Source organism: Manis javanica, chromosome 10 (assembly GCF_040802235.1).
Source record: "Manis javanica isolate MJ-LG chromosome 10, MJ_LKY, whole genome shotgun sequence".
Taxonomy (NCBI): Eukaryota; Metazoa; Chordata; class Mammalia; order Pholidota; family Manidae; genus Manis; species Manis javanica.
In genome coordinates, this window is record NC_133165.1 from 55,261,574 (window position 1) to 55,283,473 (window position 21,900).

At 47.5% G+C, this 21,900-nt stretch overlaps 1 protein-coding gene and 1 long non-coding RNA gene across 3 annotated transcripts in view; one reads left to right on the top strand and one right to left on the bottom strand.

Annotated features, from left to right (window-relative positions):
- Positions 1-15,015, bottom strand: part of XYLT1 (xylosyltransferase 1) — a 313,184-nt gene extending 298,169 nt beyond the window's left edge. Inside the window, exon 1 of one of the 2 annotated variants that reach the window (XM_036992014.2) lies at positions 14,349-15,015. In XM_036992014.2, the coding sequence (XP_036847909.2) occupies positions 14,349-14,690 (342 nt within the window). In that variant the 5' untranslated portion in view covers positions 14,691-15,015. The remainder of the gene's footprint in view (positions 1-14,348) is intronic. The other variant, XM_036992013.2, reaches the window with a different exon arrangement.
- LOC118967241 (uncharacterized) lies at positions 1,292-19,060 on the top strand. Its single transcript, XR_005054138.2, has 3 exons — positions 1,292-14,093; positions 16,214-16,349; positions 16,909-19,060. It is a non-coding gene; the product is annotated as an uncharacterized lncRNA (long non-coding RNA).
- The last annotated feature ends 2,840 nt before the right edge of the window (positions 19,061-21,900 follow it).

Consider the following 21,900-nt stretch of genomic DNA (forward strand, 5'->3'; position numbering starts at 1 on the left):
TAAATTAATGCCAAAAGTTAACATGCTTTTGTAATGGGTTATAAATTTTCCTTTGGGCCTGGTTTTAGCCTCATTCCAGAGGTTTTGATATGAGGTGTTCTCATTTTTATTAATCACCTTCCAACCTGTAATTCCAAGTTTGATTTCTTCTCTGACTTATGAGTTATTTATAAGAGGTTTGTTTGCTTGAATTTCTAAGTGACTACGTTTTAGAGGCTAGTTTTTAATATATGATATTGTTTTATAAAAGGCCTGGAAGATTTTTACTTTTGAAATCCATTAGTTTTCTCTTGAAAATCAGTTTTAATTAGGGCATTTTAGAACACCTAGAAAATATTCTTTAAAAAGAACAGGCTATCCCCTAGAACAAACATAGACACAGACACAGGCGCGCACACACACACACACACACACACACACACACACCTTTGTAAAGAACTCCAAAGAATAGTCCAAAAAAAAGTTCTATCTTTTCAAAAGTAAATATCCATACAAAGAAGGTTAACAAAGCATTAAGCTGGGGAGTGGGGTGGGATGGGGAGAGGAGCAAAAACTATTAGAATTTAAGGATTAAGTTTCTCTGATCAGGGAATTTCACACCCAGGAATCATACCTGCATTGGCTGCAGGTTTGCAGCCCCATTTTAAAGACCAGAACTGAGACTGGCTGAGACTTGAGTCAGATAGAACATTACATTTTAGCTGAGACCAGGTTTCAATTCCACTAACCCCTTCACCATGCAACCCAACTTTCTTCTCAAAGAAATACTGAAACAGTAGCCAGAAGCTTTGCAAGAGACCTTCCTTAAATTTTTTTATTGTACAAGGCACATCCAGTAGGCAGGCTCCTAAAACAATCAGATCTTGACTCCTGGTAAAGTGGGCTTGGCAAGAAAGGGAAGCTGACGTGACACTTTGACAAGGCCCCAGAAAGAATATCAAGTCATTTTTCAGCCAGCGTGGAGCAAACCTGAAAGATGGGTGGATCCTAGGGAATCCTGACATTCTTCTCCCACCCATGTCCGTGTCTCTGCCTGCAAAAGTGGGACAGCAAATAGAATGGATCTGCAGGCTGACTGACACAGGATGGGCGCTGCAAAACAATCCTGACAACACACAGGAAGGCAGCTCCTTCCGGGGAATCTCCAAGTTCCAATGCTGTGGCCTCGTACAATGTAGGCAGTCCTCAAAGGGGCATTTCAGGACGGTCTTTCAATGGAAGATGACACATACTACTGTAGGCTGAAGATCTGATTGGGGATGGGAGAGCCATAGTTGTCTGCTTCCTAGCAAGAAAACCAGGGCAACTACAGATTAACAGAAGTCAGCCAGAGCAGAAATTGAGACCTCAAAAACTCACCTAATTCTGCCAGACCTGTTTTGTCGCACAAAGATAAGAGTCCTTTGGACAATATGGCTTCAGCATAAGGAATTAAATGATGGCACCATTCCCAAAAGCAGCTAAAGCAGTTAACAGTCAGGCAAGTTCCCTACATCCTTGAAGGTACTGAGCTGGAAGAACAAAAGCCCATTAATGAACTGTGGTTCTAATGACCCTCCATTTGGCAAGACTAATTCCTTTTTTGAAAGTTAGCCTTGTTTCAGAATTTCAACACATGAAAGTATCACTAAGGTTTACTCCCTAGTAGAAGAAGGAAGACTTCCAAATTACATTTGTCAAATCAACTCATTAAAAAACAAAAAACTGGTTAAATCAATTCCACTCCTAGGTATATACCCAACAGAAATGTTTACCAAACATTTTTTTACCAAAAGACATGCCCAAAAATATTCATAGCAGCACTGTTTGCAATGGCCAAAAGCTGAGAACTTCCCAAAGGCCCATAAACAGAATGGATATGTAAACAGTGGCACATTTCACAATGAAATACTATACAGCAGTGTGAATGAACAAGTACAAATATATGAAACTATATAGATACGGGGCCAGCAAAATATTCTGTAAAGGGCCAGAGAGTAAATATCTTGAGCTTTGCAGGCCACGCAGTCTTTGTGGAAACTATTCAAATCTGCTGTCACATGGCAAAAGCAGCCATAGCCGGTATGTAAACAAACTGTTCCAATAAAGCTTTATTTGTGCAACTGAAATTTAGATTCCATATACTTTTCACATATCATGAAATGTTATTCTTTTGATTTTTTTTACCCCAACCACTTAAAGATGTGAAATCCATTCTTAGCTCACTGGCCATGTGAAATCAGGCAACAGAGTAGATTTGGCCCGAGGGCTATAGTTTGCCAACCCGATATAATCTTACATAATCTAATCTCACACCGCTAAGCAAAACAAACCAAGCACAAAGGAGTACAGATCCCATGATTCCACTTCTACAAAAAAGTAAAAGTAACCTATGGGGTCAGAAGTCATGATAAAAGTTTTCCTGGGAGACACGGGGACCAGAAGTTGGAATGAGAAAGATCCTGGTAGGATGGGGGCTGAAGGGGGAGTTGTAAGGCTCTGTGCTTTGGATTTGGGTCCTGGTTACTGCAGTATGGCCTCTGATTGAGCTGCACATTTATCATTTGTGTACTCTTCTGTGTGTATGCTCTATTTCAAGTGAAATTTAGCAAGTTGTTAAAATCAAGGCAGGATCACCCAATCAGCTTCAAAAATAGAAGCGGAAGGAGAACAACAGCCATCCATTTGAATTGGCTATGGATCCTTCGCTGTGGCCAGGTATCAGGTGATGCTAGTGTATTTAAGAATATTTAGCAGTAAAAGGCAGATTCGAGTAGCTTTTCCTCTAGCTTTTATTGCATTTGCTTCTAGGGCGAGGTGCATTTCATGGTTTAAGAGATGATGCTGCCATCACATCCTGATCAAGTCTGTCTTCCTTGGTGTTTGTGGGAAAAGACGGTATTTGCCAAATTACCAGCTCCTCCTCACATGCAAATCTGCCATCAAGACTGTTAACATAAACAGCATCTAGCAAAACATGTGGTCTTCAACCTGCATCAAAACCTGCCCTGGACCCACGCAGAGGAGAAAGGCCAAGTCTGGCTTCCATTTGATTCCAAGAGAAAATAAGAGTTAATTATTTTTTCTCACGTCAGCAGCTGAGTCTCACTGAAATCCGTGCTTGTAATTATCGCTGTAATTATTATTTTAATACAAATCAGCAACTTATCAAAATATTACCCTGGAGGTGCTACCTTGCTGCTGCAAGACTATACAGATGGTGGGTGGGGGGGTGGATGTTGCCACCCCTGCCCTGCTCTGTGGAGGAGGATCATGGGCACCTCAGAAAGGGCACTTCCTCCAGCCAGACGGCTGGGTTCACCAGTGGCCAAGTGCACGGTCATCTGCATGCCTGCCTCTCTTTAGACAGTCATGCTCTGCACTGTACATCAAGGTCTGACCCTGGGTAACCCACCCACTACTGGTGGTTCCATCCATGCAGTGGGCAAACCCTCTTACAGAGCCTTTCAGAAGAATTCCTAACTGCAATCACTTTGTTACAACATTCTGTGCATCACATGCAGAGTATTTGACACAGGCTCCCTGGTCACACGGCCTGAGTTCAGATTCAAAATCTAGTGCTTCATGACTTCAGGCAATTCCTTTCTCTATGCCTCAGTTTCCTCATCCATGAATATCATAAAGTTTTAATGATTAAGTAAAATAATCCATGAAGTGCTGCTTAGCACAGTGCCTGGCACATAGCATTTCATACATAATAGTAATTATTATTATGTTTTGAGAGTTGTAAATGCAAATCCTAACAGTGGACGTGCAGGTGACACCAACAAGCAGAGCAGACTGGTGAGCCCCACGGCAAACTGGAAAATACAACCACGTCCCCCTTCCCTCAAACTTCTTCTTTGGGAATAAAGGCCAGAGCTTGAAAAATTTTAATAGGTACTCCACTTAATTGAAATCGCTGAATTTAAAATGTTGGCCAATAAATTAGAAGTTGTAATTTAAAGAAGACAGAAGGAAAAAGAGAAAATTGTGGTCTCACTATTCCACCTGCAGCCCAGACCTGCCCCACGGAGGCCAGGTTTCCTTTATCAGTATTTTCTAGGGTCCACTTTGGTGGGGGTTTGTTTATACCACCTGCTCACTCCAATAAAGAGTTTATTTGCTCACATGCTTTTATTTTTTTGACCCTAAAAGAAAGCCAAAACAGCAGTCGGCCTCTACACCCAAGAGGAGTTAATAACCCAGTCCACATGCATTTACAAAGCACTCAGGTTTTATCAACACCCTCCCTGTGGTCATCGCTACCCTGTTCTCTGTCATCACCTCATCTCCTAAACAAGACGGAATCAGATGCACCGATTCAAAAACTATTCCACAATAGGACTATGAGAAAAAGCAGGTAATGAGGACATTTTACATCAGGAATGGCATCTTCTGTGATGCCTGATAACAAGCAAATAGGGTTCTCTGTGTCTTTTATAACAGCTGCCCCTTCTAAGCTGAGGATAAAAGAGAGAAAGAAAGAGAGACAATGAATAGGTTTTTATTTCAAAGAGAACATCTGCAAAGCAAGGTTCTACATTTAAAAATAAACAGAAAACAGCCACTAGTCTGGGGAAAAAAAAAAGATTTCCCATTACATCTCTAATTAATAAAGACCCATTTCACAAGGAAAGAGGAAAAAAAGAGAAAGAACAACTTTTCCACATCCCCAAAGAGAGGATGCTTAATGAGGTAACCACTGTAGTACTTGATCCATCTAATCTGGTTTTAATACTATCCTTAAATAATGTATACATTAGCTCCCCATTACCCAAAATATTTGTTTATTTCATTAACATGAGTCTGGTTGAGGGCTAAGACTGCGGAATTATCATGCTGTCCTTGGCTCTTTTTTTATTGCCTCCTTCCTTGCTCATTATAAAATGATTAGTTGTCTCCACTGCCCTTTTGAATTGCTGTTGGAGATGTACTGCGGTTCTGTTACCCTTGTTCTGAATAGCACAGTCTTGGTTCAGGGTTAAGTTAATGCAGCTATTACGGGCCCATCTGGGAACCCATTCATCATGGTTAATTTCGTGTCCAACACGTGGGGGACTCGATTGAGTACCAAGCGTCAACATGAAGTGAACACTCAGGGTGAATCCAGGAGTCACACACGAAGGGTCCAGACCCAAGTGCAGAAGACCGGCTTGTGGAGCCCCACAGCCACAGGTCAACAATGTAGACAGCGACTAAGAACATCAGAGAGGGCCCACGTGGGGCCTTCACTCAAACAGACCCAGAGCGCTGTTCTTCCTAATGTCTGACTTAGATCCTTTCCGCCTGAACTTGAGAACAAAACAGCATCAGTGTTTACCAGAGGAACGAGGTATCTTCCAAGGCGTTAAGCCAACGTTTACCAAACCTTGGCCATTCCAGCACATCCTACAGTTACTCAGCATCCAAGCTGATGTTAGGATTAGGATTAGAATTAGCGTTCAGGATATTACTTATGCATTTTCATTTTGTGAATGAACTTCTTTTACTTAAATGCCACTTAACCCACATGCTAAGCAGTAAGAGCCCTGGAGTCACCATTCTGACTGCCTGGTTATATTTACGTATTTTCCCTAATATACACATAAAGGAATAGACAGCTATTACAAATTTTTAAAAAATTTTCATCCCAGGAGCCAGGGGGTGGGGGTGGGGGGCAGGTGCTATAGCTAGGCGCCTGTGGATGCCCTGAATCCTGGTCTGGGTGTAAGTTACTCAGTTGTGTTTAGTTTGTGAAAATTCAAAGCTGTATATTTAGGATAATGTGCATTTTTGTATATATAGTACATTGTGGCCTTAAAAAAAAGTACTTTAAAAAAACACACATAGAATTTAAGAAGTGAATAAATTTTGTACAGATATGAATAGAAACCATTAAAAGCAGCTCTATTCATGACTGCCTGCCTGCCCATGCAGCACCTCCAATCACTGGAGTATTCGAACTGGTGTGCAGACCATAACTGGAATTCCCAGGGCCGCTCTGGAGCTACTCTGGCAATAGCTGTCTGTCCAAAATAAGTCATCAACTGCCAAATAAAATGAACCCACCCCATTCTCAGTAAATCCTCACCCACAGCCTCTTATTTTCTCTTAGCACTCCAATTGGATTGCTTCCATCAATGCAGTTGTAACAGTTTATCTTTTTTAATTTTTGTGTTTGTTTTTGTTTGGGGGTCATCCTGCCAGACTATAAACTCCGTGAGGACAAGTCTACTTCACACAGTGTCTGGCACACAGCAGACCCTCAACCACCACCTGTTGAGTTAACGGGCAGGTGGATGAGCAGGCGGGACACCTCTGGTGGGTTTCACTCATTCACTCACTCTTGTCCCCTAGTAGTTAAAAGACCACGTGAGGGGGGCACAGAAGACTGGTGTGAATGCTCTCACATTCTTTTGCTCTAAGAGTAAAACAGGAGCCCCATCTTATATTATTATGGGGCTTTTTGAGCTTCAAAGCACTTTCTCATGTGTTTATTAAATTAGATCCTTACATCCCAGTGAGGGCAGTGGACTTTTCAGCATCATCTGACAGAAATGCCAAAAAAACACAAAAAGATGAAAGTCATGGTTTGTTCCCGACAGAGCCAGAATCCAAGCCAAGGTGCTTGGCACTGTTCCACTCTTCCCCCAGCCCGCACCGGCGCTCTGACAACCGTCAACAAACCCAGCACACGTTACTGGGGGGCAACGTTGTGGGGAGCGCAGGAAGGGAAAGGCAGATGGTTCAGAAGAGCATATTACCCAACTCCCCCCCAGCAAAGGGAAAACCAGTCTACCAAATGCAGAAGGCACAATTCTATTTTTGTTGAGGACGCTGCCTTTGCAATGGCCTAATGCTTGTAGGAATTTGCATATTCTGGGTATACACCAACAGTGAGGAAGGAGGAACCCTCCATCATGCCCAGGGGAAGGCAAAAGCAGTCAGGGTAAATAAGTGCTGTGAACAAACCACATGGGGATAATTGAAAGGTGACCACAGACACTTATTTTTAGCTTGTCACAGAGAACACAGAGAACTTCCAAACAGAGGCTACAAATTCAACAGCCTGGAGGCGTGAGTCAGGTACCACAGGTAGAAGGAGATCTTGGGGTAAGACAGGGGGTCCCAGAAATCTGGAGGCTCTTGGGGACAACCCCTTCTCAACTTGGCCAGCTGACAACAAGCAAGAATGTGTACCCACTCGGGACATTTTAAAGGGATTCCCAAAACCTACATGGTCTTAGAGCATATCCTAATCCTTAAATTTTGATGTCTTTTTATTTTAATACACTGTGTGGGCCGAGCAAATCCTACCCATGGGCCACAAATTTGAGGGCCTGTCTTGCACACATCCCTCATGATGCGTGCATCAGAATGGAGGACAGGAACACTGACTGTGGCCCCATCACCAGGCTCTTCCAGGTTGGTGCCTTCACGGCTCCTGCACTGCAGATGAGAAAACTGAGACCGAGAGGGGAAGGGACATGTCTAGTTGCACAGATATGAATGGCAGAGCTGGGCTGTGAGTCCCAGATGTTGGAGCACTGCCGAGACATCACATGACATACCTCGCAGGCCTCAGAGACCACTTGCTGTCCTTGCAAACCTTGGGCAGCTCAATGCTCATCTCTGGACTCTTTGTTCAGCTATACGAAGAGCTTGAACCCCCTGAGTAGAGCCATCTGGGCCTCAAGTCTGGCAGTTCTGGGGGTGGTGGGAGACTTGAGGGCCACCAGATCCCTCAGTTGCACTATTTCTGACACTCATCTGTCCAGAGGATACCTTCCTCTTGTGTCCAAGAGGCCACCACGGGGCAAGAAGGTTAGTGGTGAACCGGGCCAGGATGTGAGAGGAACACACATCTGCTCAAAGGTTGTTTACTGTAAGTGGCCCTAACCTTCCCCTGCTAGACTGGTGCTCCTCAGGGCACGGGACACATCTGTCCTGTTCACGAAGGTAGTCCCAGTGCCGGGCATAGCACCTGGCATGCTCTAACCGTCGGAGTGAAGGGTGGGTAGATGCACAATGATGGACATATGGATGGAGGGATGGATACATGTACACATGCATTATGAACAGAGAGAAGGGAGAGGAGAGAGGGAGAGGCAAGGGACAAGGGCTTTCCTGACGCTGAACTGGGCAGACTAAGAACATAGCCAGGGGAGTCACCACTAACCTCAAGTTCCTGGTCTGGCCATTTCTCAGCTGTTTAACTTTCATCCAACTTGCTGCCTTAGTTTTTATTACTTGTGATCAGTAAAACAGAGGGGAGACACAGAGCCCTTAACTTGCAGGATGTTGTGAGAATTCAGTAAGGCCATGCCTTCCTAGTGCTTCTAAGTGTCTGGTGGAAGGTAAATCTACAATGACGAGGAATCCTCCTCCCCATCATCATTAGTATGCAGTCACACAATGTCTGCACCCCTGGGGTAGGGACTTCTGCATCAACCTCTATGCCCCATAAGTTCAACTCCTTCAGTGTTAAAAACTGTTTCTCATGGCCCAGGATTACAGTAAAGGATTCCCTGGGAGGAGAAATGCTTGTCATTAGCATCCACAGACACACTGGCCTGGATTAGGTATCTGGATAAGCCGGCAGTCACCTGGCTGGAACAAGCCACGCCTGGGGCAGAACAAACCCGTGTCATTGCCCTCTGAGGGGCCTGAAGGGGGAGCTACCCCCCACCCATGGAAAATGCCCTTAGTCCCACCAACTGGCCCAGTGTTTGGGCTCCCAGGCCCTGATGTTAATAATGCCAGTCTCCCAGACTGCCTGGGTTCAAATCTCAGCTCTACCATTTGTAACTGAACCTCGGGAAAGTTGCTGAAGCTCCCTTTGCCTCAGTTTCCTCACTGCAGCATGAGGTTTAAATGAGGTATTATTTGTAAAACACCCAGAACAGGGCTTGGTTATTTAAGCACCAAGACTGGTGGCCAGTGAAGCTGTAACAGTGCCTGTCCTCAAAGAATACATGAGTAATACAGATGCAGGGCTGGAAACTGCCTGGCACCTCATAACTGCCGTATACGTAGACATTATTAGTGTTAGTATTATTACCTTCCTGTGTGTCTCATTATTGAGGGGTCTCATTAAATGACAACTGTGTATCTGCTCTTTTGTAGGGTTGGCACATCTTTAGAAATCTGCAACAGGAAGTGAGAAAATAGGTATAAAGGTTTTCGGGAGTGACATGGCTGCATTTAGGGTTTTTCAAAAAACTACATAGAGAAGGTGCTCAGAAGTCTATTCATCAACTGGAATGGGGCACCCCAGGGTTTCGATCCCAGTTCTGCTGCTGTTTAACACTGTGCCCTTGTGAGCAAGCACTTCATCTCTGAGCCTCGGGCTCCTCATCTGTGCAATGGGACAGCAACAGTCGTGTCCCCCACAGTTGGAAAGAGTCACTGAGACAGTGAGGTAACATTTGCAAAGCCCTCAGCATTCCTGCTGCACAGTCAGTGCTCCTGACACCCTGAATTTCTAGTCTCAGTTTAAGTTTTCTAAGAGTTGGATAATACCTTCTTCCATTCTGATTTTTTTTAACTGATTTTTTGGTGGGCACTTAGTAATATAATGTATGCCACACATCTGAAGGATGTTTGGTATACAGCTGGCACGCGATAAACATCAGTACTCGTTCCTCTGCCACATTCCATCCTGCTCCAAGGCTGGCACATACGGGTGTATTCCTCTTGTGCCTTGGGTTGTACCCAATCCCTACTTTGCATGGGAAAACGAATAATTGCAGAAAATTGCTTATTTTCAAACATACTAAGAATTTCTTTGCATGAACAACAGCTCAGATTTGAGCATTTATTCTATGCCAGGCCCAAACTGGTTCACATATATTATTGATTTCATCATAACATAACCCTATGAGGTAGCCCCAGTTTTCAGAGGGACAAAGTTAGAATGACTTGCTCAAGATCACAGAGATGGCAAAGAGCAGAGCCAGGGTCGAACCAGGTTATGTCAGACCCAGGGACAGTTGACAGAGGTCTCTCATTTGTGCTGGGGCCTGGGACCTATTTCTGTGTTCTTCTCCTGTTCACATACCCCTTCCTTTGAACTTGGGTTTTGTTGGGGCTGAGTTTGTATTTTATTTATTTTTTATTTTCCCCAAAGAATTTTCTCTTTGTTTCTGATAGATGGGGACCAGGGTCCATAGAAAAGAGGAGATGCAAGGAAAAAAGGGAGAGTTAGCATAAATGACAAATCTCAGGGCAGTATTAACTCTCTAAATATAGAGAGATGAGGTCAGCTCTTATCCCATGAAGTCCAATTATGTTGGCACCATGCATTTCAGTCTTTCTGCATGTAGATTTACGGCCACAATAATCATAAATAGTTCTGCTTGGGAGGGGAAAAATCTTACTATAGATAAATCCTTAAGGATATTTTGTTTTCTGGGGAAATACACACACACAAACACACTGATGTAAGTATCTGCTCTATCTCAAGAAACCAAATTTCCTTTTCTGTTAAGACTATGGATCAAAGTTGGACAAGGCCCAGCAAACAGAAACTTATGCCTTGGTTTCCTACCTACAAAACAGCAAGCATTTTGTCACTCAGCCTTCTGGAAGACTAAAAAATAAACAAACAAACAAAAAGAATTGATAAGCTAGAGAGAATGTCTTAAGTGTAAGACAAGTAGAAGGAAAGGGAATATATGTATAAAATTACATATTTTATATCTATCTATATATATGTATGTATGTATGTATAATCATTTCTACTTTCTTGTATCTATTTTAACATTTTCCAGTATATGATTAAGCAGATGGCTACATTTACAGTAAGATAAATATTGTTCAGTGATGCATATTTCTGTATACAAAGTGTAATGGATTGCTCAAGCAAAATAGAACTCCATTGCCAGTGTGAAAAAAAACGAACCATCAATAAAATACCCTCTGTTCTCTCTGATCTCAAAACATTTGGTTAGGAAGAAAAGCTACGCCTCTGAGGCTGTTAGAACCAGAGGCGATCTGGATACAGTGAACCAATTTTTCAAAGTCTCTGCCAATGTCTGAAAAAGTCCTGAGTTATCTGAGTAATGCGAAGTATGAGGAATTTCTGCCGAAAAATCAACATTTCCAAGGGGTCAGACAATAAGAAACCCCAGTCTACTGTAAGTGTGTGTATAAGGGCAATAAAAAATTAGGTTTCTTAAAATGAAGCTTAGTGAGAAACAGTTTATCTAAGGGCACAAGCAATAAATGTGTGGACTTCAAAAGGATCACGGGAGGCAAAGGGAAAGAAAATAAACATTCGTTACATTACTGCACAGTTCTCTCTTATTTTCTCCAAAATCTATTCAGAACCTGTAGGATGATCTTTTTGACACTCTCCAGAATGTTTTCCATCCCTTTATAAGTGAGCCCATCTGTTTCTTAAATTCTGAGATGGCAGTAAAATCCACAGCTTACTGGGGACCCAATAAAGGAATCAGTGTCACAGCCACAAAACTCAGCTGCAATCCACCCAATAATTCTAATATTTAAAGGCTTTGAAAGAGGTTGAGAGGAAAAGGGGAAGCTGGCAAATCTTTTATGGATATGGCAGTCTTGCCATCATCCTCACGCTTTCTGACTCTGCCTGCTTGAGAAACTGGGTGTTCCTTCTTGGCTTCTTAAAATGCACCAGAAATACAATCAGGTCCTTCCACTGGAAGCACAGCTCCCTAAAAATAAAAGGTGCAAGTGCAGAAACTGTGGGAGGGTGGGCACAGGGAAGCAGCAAGGTCTGGGTTAGAAAATGTGCCATACACCATGCTGGCCTGATACTCCTGGGGATGTTCCCTCTGCACCAGCTGGGCCACAGATTTCTTCCATGTGCAAGAACCACAACTACCCTCTCCACCCCATCCACCTCCACCCTCAATAGGACAGAGATAAAGCATCATCTCCTAAACATGTACCCTACTAGCTCTTTAGGAAAGCCATCTGGAAAATTATTTTTTAATGCCTCACTCCTGAATCTACCTCCAAAGCATACCACCAGAACCCTGGCAGGGTCTGCAAAAAAATGGCACATTGCCAGGGCCTCTGTGGTTTGTAAAAAACGGTCTGATCCTCTCCTAGCCTTGCAACCCAAGCTCAGACAACACTGGACTTCGGGAACAGCCTGCCCCCTTCTGGTCTCCTTGAGCTCCATGGAAGGGCAGGGGCTGGGTGGGCACAGCCAGAGGACAGAACCCTGCTCCACCTGGCACATCTGCACTATGATTTCAGGATCTAGCAGAGCACAGGGTAGATGTGCAGGAGGAAAACGAGAGGAGACAGAAAGCAGGTAAAATAAAATACAAATATAGGTGAGTGAGCAACATTATGACAGACAACCACAAAGAAGGGAGGAGGGCAGAAAAAAAGAAAAAAGAAATACATGGCTCTATCAGTAGGTGAAGAAACTGACCCTGGGAGATACGGGGAGGGAAATAGTAACTCAACTTGCAATTGAGAGCAGAGTTTCAGAAAAGCAAAGCAACTCTGTGGCTCAAACTGGCTTTCCAAAAGAAAGGAAAAAGGAAAAATGGCATGCTCCCACCCATCTTCCCATTGCAAACCTCTGTGGCTGAGCTGGGAGGTGAGAGAATAAGATGCTGAACTTATAATAAGATGTATTCACACAAAGAGGAGGTGTGGACAGAGTACTCAAATTTTAGAGGCCAGGCCTCCTGCCTTCTCTCCACTTGTTTCAACAAGTGGCATCTGCCAAAAGATACCTCCTGATGCCCATCTGAACCCCAGATGCAAAGGATACAGTAAGCTCCATGTCCCCAGTGTCCATCCTCCATGTACCCACACATTGGGCCAGGAGTGCACGTCCTGAACCCAGTCTCAGCCCATCTCCCAGCAGGGCTCCAAATCCAAAAAGAACTTCTAATTGCATTTCTGCCCAGACACATCACTATCTACTCCAGGAGTTCAAAGGCAGCGTCGGGGAGTACCCTTCGCTATCAATAAAAGGCCACAGGACGCTGGGAATGTTCTAGCTCTCCGTCAGGAATCTCACTCCACTCTCCTCCCCACAATGAGGGAAAGACATCTCCTGCTACCCACACAGACCAGCCAGCAACGTGAACTGCTATCACGTCGTATCCTGGGGCTGGCTCGGCCCACAGGCACAAAGAGACACACTCTGGTGAAGAGGATTGCCGTTGACTCCAAAGAAGTTTAGCAGATCAAAAAGCATCATGCTGTGTCTGAAGGCAGAGTTCACTGAGGGCTGGCAAAGGGACAAGTGACAGAGACACGCATTCAGTGCCTAAGGATCCTGAAACTACCCCCTGTTGTCTGAGGTCCCCCCAAGGCTGAGAATCCCTGTAGGCAAGTGGCATGATGAAGATACAGACAGACATAATGCACATTGTTATTCCTAAGACAGACAGGGCCCAGAGAGCCTGGCCCAGAGCTGGGGACTCTGACCTGTCCTGTGGGATCCTAGCTTGGTGGGCTCGGCGGGCAAGGCAAGGCAGCCCAAAGAAGATGAGAAAGGCATCCTTGGAGAAGTTGGAGACAGAGTAGGGAGACGCCCAGATGCCCCAGAAGATCTGCAGAAAGAACAGTTTCAGGGCTCAGACTGTTCACACCCAAGGAAGGCAAAGAAAACCCACAGGAGCCGAAGTCATGATGGTGCGGTTGGACACAGAGCAGGGGACAGAAACCAGCTGCTGCACACAAGACAGCCAGAGACAGCCATCTAGGAGAAGAGGCTGTGCCCTGACACGGGAGAGTAGGGTGGGGAAAGTCAGAGAGGGCACGGGGAGAGGGCAAGGTTACAGACGGAGGAGGCAGGACACCCAGAGATAGAGGCGGCGGACCCGGAGTACGACCTGGCACCCAAGACTGAGTCTTGATTCAGGGACACGGCTGGGGATTTGGGACACCGATCCAGGCCCCTTCTCAGGCCCGCAAAGGCAAGGAGGCGGCAAGCAGGGGACCGAGTTGTCTGCACTCAGCTCAGCAAAATCCGGAGAGATGCTGTGAGCAACACCCGTGAGCGGCGGCTGGGATCCCGGGCACGATCCACAGTCCCGGAGAGCGAGGCACCGACACGCACACGCATAAAGCAAGTCAGGGCGCCCAGCAAGAGCGACGGGGAACAGGAACCCAGCCAGGCTCGGGTAACCCCCAAAGCGCCTCCCCTGGAGATAACTTCCCCAGGCCCCAAGGGGGCAGTCCTCAGACTCGGCATGGGGCAGCCCGCGGTCCCCGGGCCTAGGTCGGGACCCTACCCCGGCTTCCCGGGGAAGAGATGTGGAGCCGGTAGGCTCCGGGAGTCCCAGTCTAATGACCGGGGTTCAAGGGCTGCGGGGCGTGGGGTCGGGGCTGCCTCCTGCCCTCCTGCCCCCCGGGGGGGAGCCGAAAGGGCATCTTACCAGCGCCCGCACGGGCAGTGCCCCCCGGTTGGCCAGCTGCTGCGCCCGGGCTTCTGCGGGGCCGCCTCCCCGCGCCCGCGCCGAGGGCCCCCGTCCTCCGCCACCTCCTCGGGCTGCAGCGAGCTCGGCGGGCAGGTCCCGGCGCTCCCGGCGCGGGGCTGGGACCGGGGGCGGCTGCTCCACGCCGCCAGCCGCTGCGCCCCCGCGGCGCTCCCCGGCCCCTGAGTCAAGGCTGCTGAAATTCCACACGACCAGCGTCTGCAGCAGCAGCACCGTGAGCGCCGCGAGCAGCGCCGAGTGTGAGCGCCGGGCCAGCCTCCGGGCGCACGGCGCCGCCACCATCTTCGGAGCGCGGCGGGCGAGCGGGGCGCGGGGACCCCGGGCGCTCCGGGTCGCCCCCGCGCTCCCCGCGGTTCCCGCGGCCGCCGCCTGCCGCTCGGGCTCCCGCTCGGGCCGCCGCCGCCGCCTCGGCTCGCCGCTGCTCCTCCTCCTCCTCCTCCTCCGCCGCCGCCGCCGCCGCCGCCGCCTCCACCGCCGCGGCGCGGAGTTTTCAGACGGGCAGGGACCCGGACGTCAGCAGGAGGGGGAGGCGGGGAGGCGGTGCCGGAGGCCGCGGACGGGGCGCCGCGCGCGCGCTCGGGCAGGGGCGCGCAGGGTGGGGGCCTGGCCCGCGGGGCTCCCTCCCCACTGCCCTCTCCCGGGGGAGGGGGGCGGAGGGGAAGGGGCTCCGGGGCGCGGGCCGGGCCGGCGAGGGCGGGGCCTGGGGGCGGAGCGAGGGAGGAGAAAGGAGGAGGGGAAGGAGGGGGCTGGGGGCGAGCCGCGAGGACTGCCACCCCCACGACAAGAGTGCGAGTGGGGCGGGGGGAGAGGGGACACTTTCCGCGGCAAAGAAGAGGCGGGGGCAGAAAAGCAGGGGGAGCTTTGGGGGAGGGTGGGCCCCGGAGGGTGGGCCCCCACTCGGAATCAAGGGGAGGTCAGGCAGATCTGGGGGTCCTGAGATCCTGCCTTGCAGGAAGTAAGCCCGAGGCAGCTGAGTGTGCAGTAGGCTCCCCGCCCCGGAGTTTGCGGTCCAGGTATCATCTGAGGGCACAAAGACTGCTTGACAGGTGGAGACGTGAGAAACGTTTCAGGAGTGTCAGAACCCCGAGGGGTCTCCGGCAGCGGATCCCTGGATCCCTGGCTTTAAGGGGCAGGGAGGGGGCAATGAATGAGTCTCTGTGAGTGCCTCCTTAATCACACCCTGTCCCCTAGTGCCAACGACATAACTGAGTGCTTCACTGAGTCACTTCTCTGATCCCCAAGGATGCACACGCCACTAGACTTCAAAACCAGTTGTCCAGCAAGGGCTTTAGTGGGGAAAGGGAGACAGCAGAGTTTCTTCATAGGCTGCATGTCCTGAAGCCTGGCCTCTCAGCCTCCCGCCAGTTCCTTCTTCCCATCCACCCTGAAGCCTTCCTTCCTCTCTGTACAGGGCTCTGCTGGGAAACAGGTCTTGCCTTGTAAACTGGAGTTCTTTCTCACCCAGGCTGGACTATCCCAGTGACCTTGAGCCAGGACTCCTCCCCAGTCCTGAGCTTCCTCCCCTGTCCATGAGGGTTTAGACTGATGATCCCAACAGACTCAAGTTTCAACCCCCCCCACACACCTTCTCTGACTCAGTCTTTCCAGTTTTCCCCTCCCTTGGCTTTATACACAGCAGCCCTGAACACAAAGCAAACAGATAGAGGGAGTGGGTGTCCCAGATAGGACTTAGCACTATGAGAATGTAAAAGCAGATCAAGTCTCCAGTTTGTGAACAGGGAACTTAGGGTGAATGCTTTGTATTGTGTCTGCTGTGCTTTTAAATCTTATCCTAATTTTTAAAGAGAAGAAAGTGGAGGAATAAACAGGATCCATCCAAGAAAGAAATGGGAAGGGGAAAGAGATTGTTTCATCTACTCCACAAGAGTCCATCCACATCACACTTGTAGCAGACACTCAGCCATGTGCAAGGATCCAAAGGTGAGTAAGGCTTAGTCTCCCCCTCGGTAAGCTTGGGAATTGAAGGAGGAGCTAGATGTAGGTTATGGTCGTTGAAAAGCAGTGAGGTCACTGTCACCAAGTGTACAAACTGCTGTGCGCTGGTGAGGGTGGGGTGGGAGTGACCACCAAGAAAATGCTTTCTGGGCCCATGTAATAAGCCAACCCACTTCCCTAAACCATTGAGTATAAAATGCCAGCTAACAGAGAGTCTGTGAACTCCAGCTAGAATCAGTCTTCAGAGTATCTACAGAGAATCAGCATAGAGGCCTTGCCTTTGGGCTTAGTCTTCCTAACCAGGAGTGAGACAGGAGAATGGAGGCATGCTCCTGTGGCCACGAGTCTCTGGCATCAGCTCATCTCTTGGGAATATTTGGGTTACAAGTAACAAAACATCTATTCTAATTGCATTTAAAATAGCACTTACTGGTTCATTTAACTGCACATTCCATGGTGAAGACATCAGGTGAGGTTTGATCCAGCAACTCAGAACTATGCCCTAAGATTCCTTTTCTTTCCATCTCTCCTCTCTATGTTTCAGGAGGTCTGCTTCATCCTGACGCTCTTTCTTCATGTCATAGCATGGCATCATGCTGGGACCACTTGCAACCTTTGTTCATTCCTAGCCCAGGGGAAGGAGGAGCAGTATTTCCCAGCATTCTCCTCAGAGGTCCAGATTCTCTGGAACTGAACCAGCTTTAGGTCACAGGTTATCCCTTAACCAAGCTCTGTGGCCAGGAAGACTGACCAGCTTGGCCAAGGTCTCTGGCACTGGGGAGAAGCCAGTTTCCTGCAACCACCTGGATGTTTTGTAGGGATCAGGATCTGATGGGAGGGAGGGAACAGGTGCGAGAGAGGCAGCTACCATTATCCCATGCTCTCACCTTGATACTACATGACCTTGGGCAAGTCCCCCAACCACGACTTTAGTTTTTTTAATGTCAAATAAAGAATTCGATGAGATGCCCCCAAACTCATCAGTTCCCAGAACCCTTCCTCCATGTCTAAACAGAGCTTCCCAATCCCAGCAGAATCTACCCTGGGAGTTCTTGGCATTACTGCCCTTTGGCCCGTCTTTGCTTCAAAGTGTCTGCTGCATTTTTCCTCTAAGCAGCAATGATATTATTGGCTTCCTGCATGTGACACACTTAACCACAGCCCTTTGGGGCCCTCACTCTGGTTCAGCTACCCCGGGGGCCACTGGCTGAAGGAGTGAGGTTAAGGATCCAGGGCCCCAAGTCCCAGGAGAGAGAGTTGTTCATCTCAACTCATAAAAAATCATGCTAGATAAAGGTTTAAAAGCTCTGGGCAGGTTATGGATGCCATAAACAGCTTATGTGAGGTTTTTAGGATGAAAAATCACCTGAGATAGAAGAGCAGGAAGGCAAGCTTCTAGGGTCACCAAGACTATCTTCTGGCCCTGAGACAGTCGGCCAGCACCGCGATCATCTTCCTGGAGCCTGATGTGGAAGATGGAACTGAGTACTGCCTGAGACTCCGTCCCCAGCCATAGTAACGGCAGCAAGTTTCTTTAGAAGTCTTAAAGCTCATTCAGTCATTCAACATAGATGTATTGACCCTTGTTAGGTGCCAGGCATCATGCTGGGCAAAAAACAAAAGTAGATATGAAGAAGATTCTCCAAGGAATATTTCTTTTGAAATATGGTTCCTACTCTTGCATGAACTGAGAATCAGAGCTCTAAAGAAGTTCCATCTGATTTGGGGGATTCCCTCCCTATCCCATCCCCAAATCTTGTTTTGTCATCAATTTCAAGCAAAGGGAGAGTAAATCAACAAGTAGATTTGAGCTCCCAGGTGCGAGCGCTAAGCTAGGGAAACCTGGGGAAGAGAGTTCTTCACCCTCACAGAGCTGTCAAACAGGTTCCCAGCAGAGCTGGGAATAAAAACTGAAACTTTTAGTGTCAATTGTTCACCTTCTCTATGACTCAGTTTCCTCATCTGTAAAATGGGAGATAACGATAGGGCCTTTCTCATATATTTCTTATAAGGATTAAATGAGATAACCCATGTAAAGATCTTTCCTATATAGACTGGCACATGATAAGTGTTTAATAAATGTGAGGTATTACTCATTTCATAAGTAACAGTAAGGAAGCGTCAACTATGAGTGCCAGAAGATATCAGAGGGAAAAAGGGGTCAGTCAGGGAAGGATGCCTGGAGGAAGCAGCACTAAATCTAGTCCTCCATTTTAATAGAAAACTCCAAGTACCCCCAAGTGCAAGGACCTCTTCTCATTTATCTCTGCTCTCTCCACTATTCTGCATAGTGCAACGGACTGAGTCAACTTTGGGCATGGAATGAACACCTGTCAGTGGATCTGAGCCCAGGACTTACAAGTTTACAGAAACCATAACCAGCAATTTTTTAGTTGTGTGGTTTTAAGCAAGTCATTTAACACTACTGAACCTTAATATTACAATATGTAAAAGGTGAAGAAAAATAATACTGCCTATGTCCTAAGGCTGTTGGGGGTCTGGGGATTATATATAACAGAGTGCCATATATTTCATATAAATGTTGGCACTGGCCAGTGGCAGTGTTGAAGGAATATCAGCCTCATCACAGTGACAGGATAGTCTATAAAGAAATGCCTTCCCCTTCCCTCTGTCAGCAGTCCTAACAGAAGGTACGTGACAGCTAGGGCATGGCATGCCTTCTGAATTTAAATAAACTTATTTAAATTTATCAATTTAGTCAAATTCATGCTTATTTTTGTTTAGATCTTAATCATGTGTCTGTTTCATTTTGGCTTATTAGGGCCTGTTTTTACCCAGGCTGTGTTGTTGACCCTGTTTTGACCCTGAGTATGCTCTTAAAATATAAAATACCTCCTCCTAGGTTTCACTTCAGTGTCAAACAGAAATAATAAACATGGGCCACCTGTTTCTAAGGGTCGGTGGGAGAGTTATGCACAGAACATCTTTCCATTGCTAGGAATCCCCTGGTTCTCTCCAACAAGTGCATGCAAGCACCAGGATTCCTGGGCATGGGGAGATCAGCATAGCCAGGATGCTGAAAGCCTCTGGCACCCCCAAAGCATACCAGGCCATGGACACGCACAACCTGTATCCCCCACCCTTGAGAGAAGGAAACAGCCTCTGATCAGACCGCAGACACAGGTAGGCAGACATGCCCGGCCAGACACCCAGCTGTGCTGAAACCTGCAGGTTTGACCACATGTCATCCACCCGGTGTATCAGCAGAGGGAGCTCTAGGTAGCAAATAACTTTCCTCTACATACTTCCCTGTAGAAAAGGTCTGGAGACAGCAAGGAAAAGCAGGGTTCCTGAGTGGGGCTTGGCATCCATCCTGTGCAGAAGACAGCCTCACCAATTTGCAGAGGTGGGGGACCGGGGTGGGGAGAGGCTAGTGGGTAGTGGGGAAGAGGAGCAGGGGCCAGCTAAAGAAAGGACATGTGGAAATTAGAAACCACCTCACTGTTACAGGATCTGGCCTTGTTCTGTGTCAGCATGTTGAGCCCCTGCAGCCTTGCAGCCTTTACACTGCTCTTGAACACTGTGATGTTTGAAAAAGGGTCACACTCCAGGGCCAGGTCTCAGACTATTAGCATACTTAGTTTCTCCCCTTTAAATGTTCATCGTACATGTCAGTGGTACCCAATCTGATCCCTAAGGCTTTAGGCTAAGAACTGTGCCGGTATCAGTGATGAAGCTGGTGGTGATGAGAATGATAGTGATGGGGACGGTCAGCATTTATTGAGTACTGACTGTGTGCTAAGCCCTGTACTGAGGACGTCAACAAATCAGAACCATCAAGAGAATTTACTTGATGCCCAGGATGGTGCTCATGCTGGAGATTCAATGATAAGTAAGGCATGGAAGGTCCCTACCTTCATGAGCCTGCATCCTAGTGGGGAAGATAGGGCCAAGACAGTAAATAGATCCATAAACAAGTAAGATCAAGACAGTGGAGAGTCTGCAAAAGAAAATGAAAAGGAGCCATCTGGGGGGGCGGAGCCAAGATGGCGGCGTGAGAAGAGCAGCAGAAATCTCCTCCCAAAATCACATATATCTATGAAAATATAACAAAGACAACTCTTCCTAGAATAAAGACCAGAGGACACAGGACAACATCCAGACCACATCAACAACTGCAAGAACCCACCGCCTCGCAAAGGGGGTAAGATACAAACCCCGGCGCGGCAGGACCCGAGCGCCCCTCCCCCCAGCTCCCGGCGGGAGGAGAGAGGTCTGAGCCAGAGGGAGAAGGAGCCCAGGACTGCAAACACCCAGCCCCAGCCATCCGGACCAGAGCACAGACACAGTGCATGCACGGGGCCCTGAATACTAGGTAAACAGGGCAGCAAGAACAGTGAGCAGGTACCGGAGGCTGGCACCGGAGGACAAAAGAAAAGCGAGCGGCCATCTTTTTTGTTGTTGTTGTTGTTGTTTTGTCGTGGTGAATGCTTTTTGGAAGTCTTGAAGAGATAGGGACCCCAATACTAGGGAAACAGGGCAGCAAGACCAGCGAGCGGGTATCGGAGGCTGGCGCCAGGGAACAAAAGAAAACCGAGCGGCCATTTTTTTGTTGTTGTTGTTGTTCTTTTGTTCTGGCGAGCACTTTTTGGAAGTCTTAAAGGGATAGGGACCCCAATACTAGGGAAACAGGGCAGCCAGACCAATGAGCGGGTGCCTGAGGCTGGCACCAGAGAATAAAGAAAAACTAGTGGCCATTTTTTTTTCTTTTTTCTGGTCGTTGTCTTGTTTTGGCGGGTGCTTTTTGGAAGTCTTAAAGGGGCAGGGCAGGACACTTAGTCCAGAGGAAGGGAATCCGGGGATCTCTGGGCACTCTAATCCCCTGGGCTGCAGGGAGCATGGAGGCCCCTTACAGAGATAAATAGCCTCCCGGCCACTCCCCCTCCAACGCAACTCCACCACTTTGGAGCAGCAGCCTGAGCCAGGCCACGCCCACAGCAACAGCAGAGATAAACTCCATAGCAGCTGGGCAGGAAGCAGAAGCCCTGTCTGCACACAGCTGCCCAGCACAAGCCACTAGAGGTCGCTATTCTCCAAGGAGAGGAAGGCCACAAACCAACAAGAAGGAAAGTTCTTCCAGCTGTCACTAGTTCCAGCTCTGCAAACTATTCCTATCACCATGAAAAGACAAAATTACAGGCAAACCAAGATCACAGAGACACCAGAGAAGGAGACAGACCTAACCAGTCTTCCTGACAAAGAATTCAAAATAAAAATCATAAACATGCTGACAGAGATGCAGAGAAATATGCAAGAGAAATGGGATGAAGTCCAGAGAGAGATCACAGATGCTAGAAAGGAGATTACAGAAATGAAACAAACTCTGGAAGGATTTATAAGCAGAGTGGATAAGATGCAAGAGGCCATTGATGGAATTGAAACCAGAGAACAGGAACGCGTAGAAGCTGACATAGAGAGAGATAAAAGGATCTCCAGGAATGAAACAATATTAAGAGAACTGTGTGACCAATCCAAAAGGAACAATATCCATATTATAGGGGTACCAGAAGAAGAA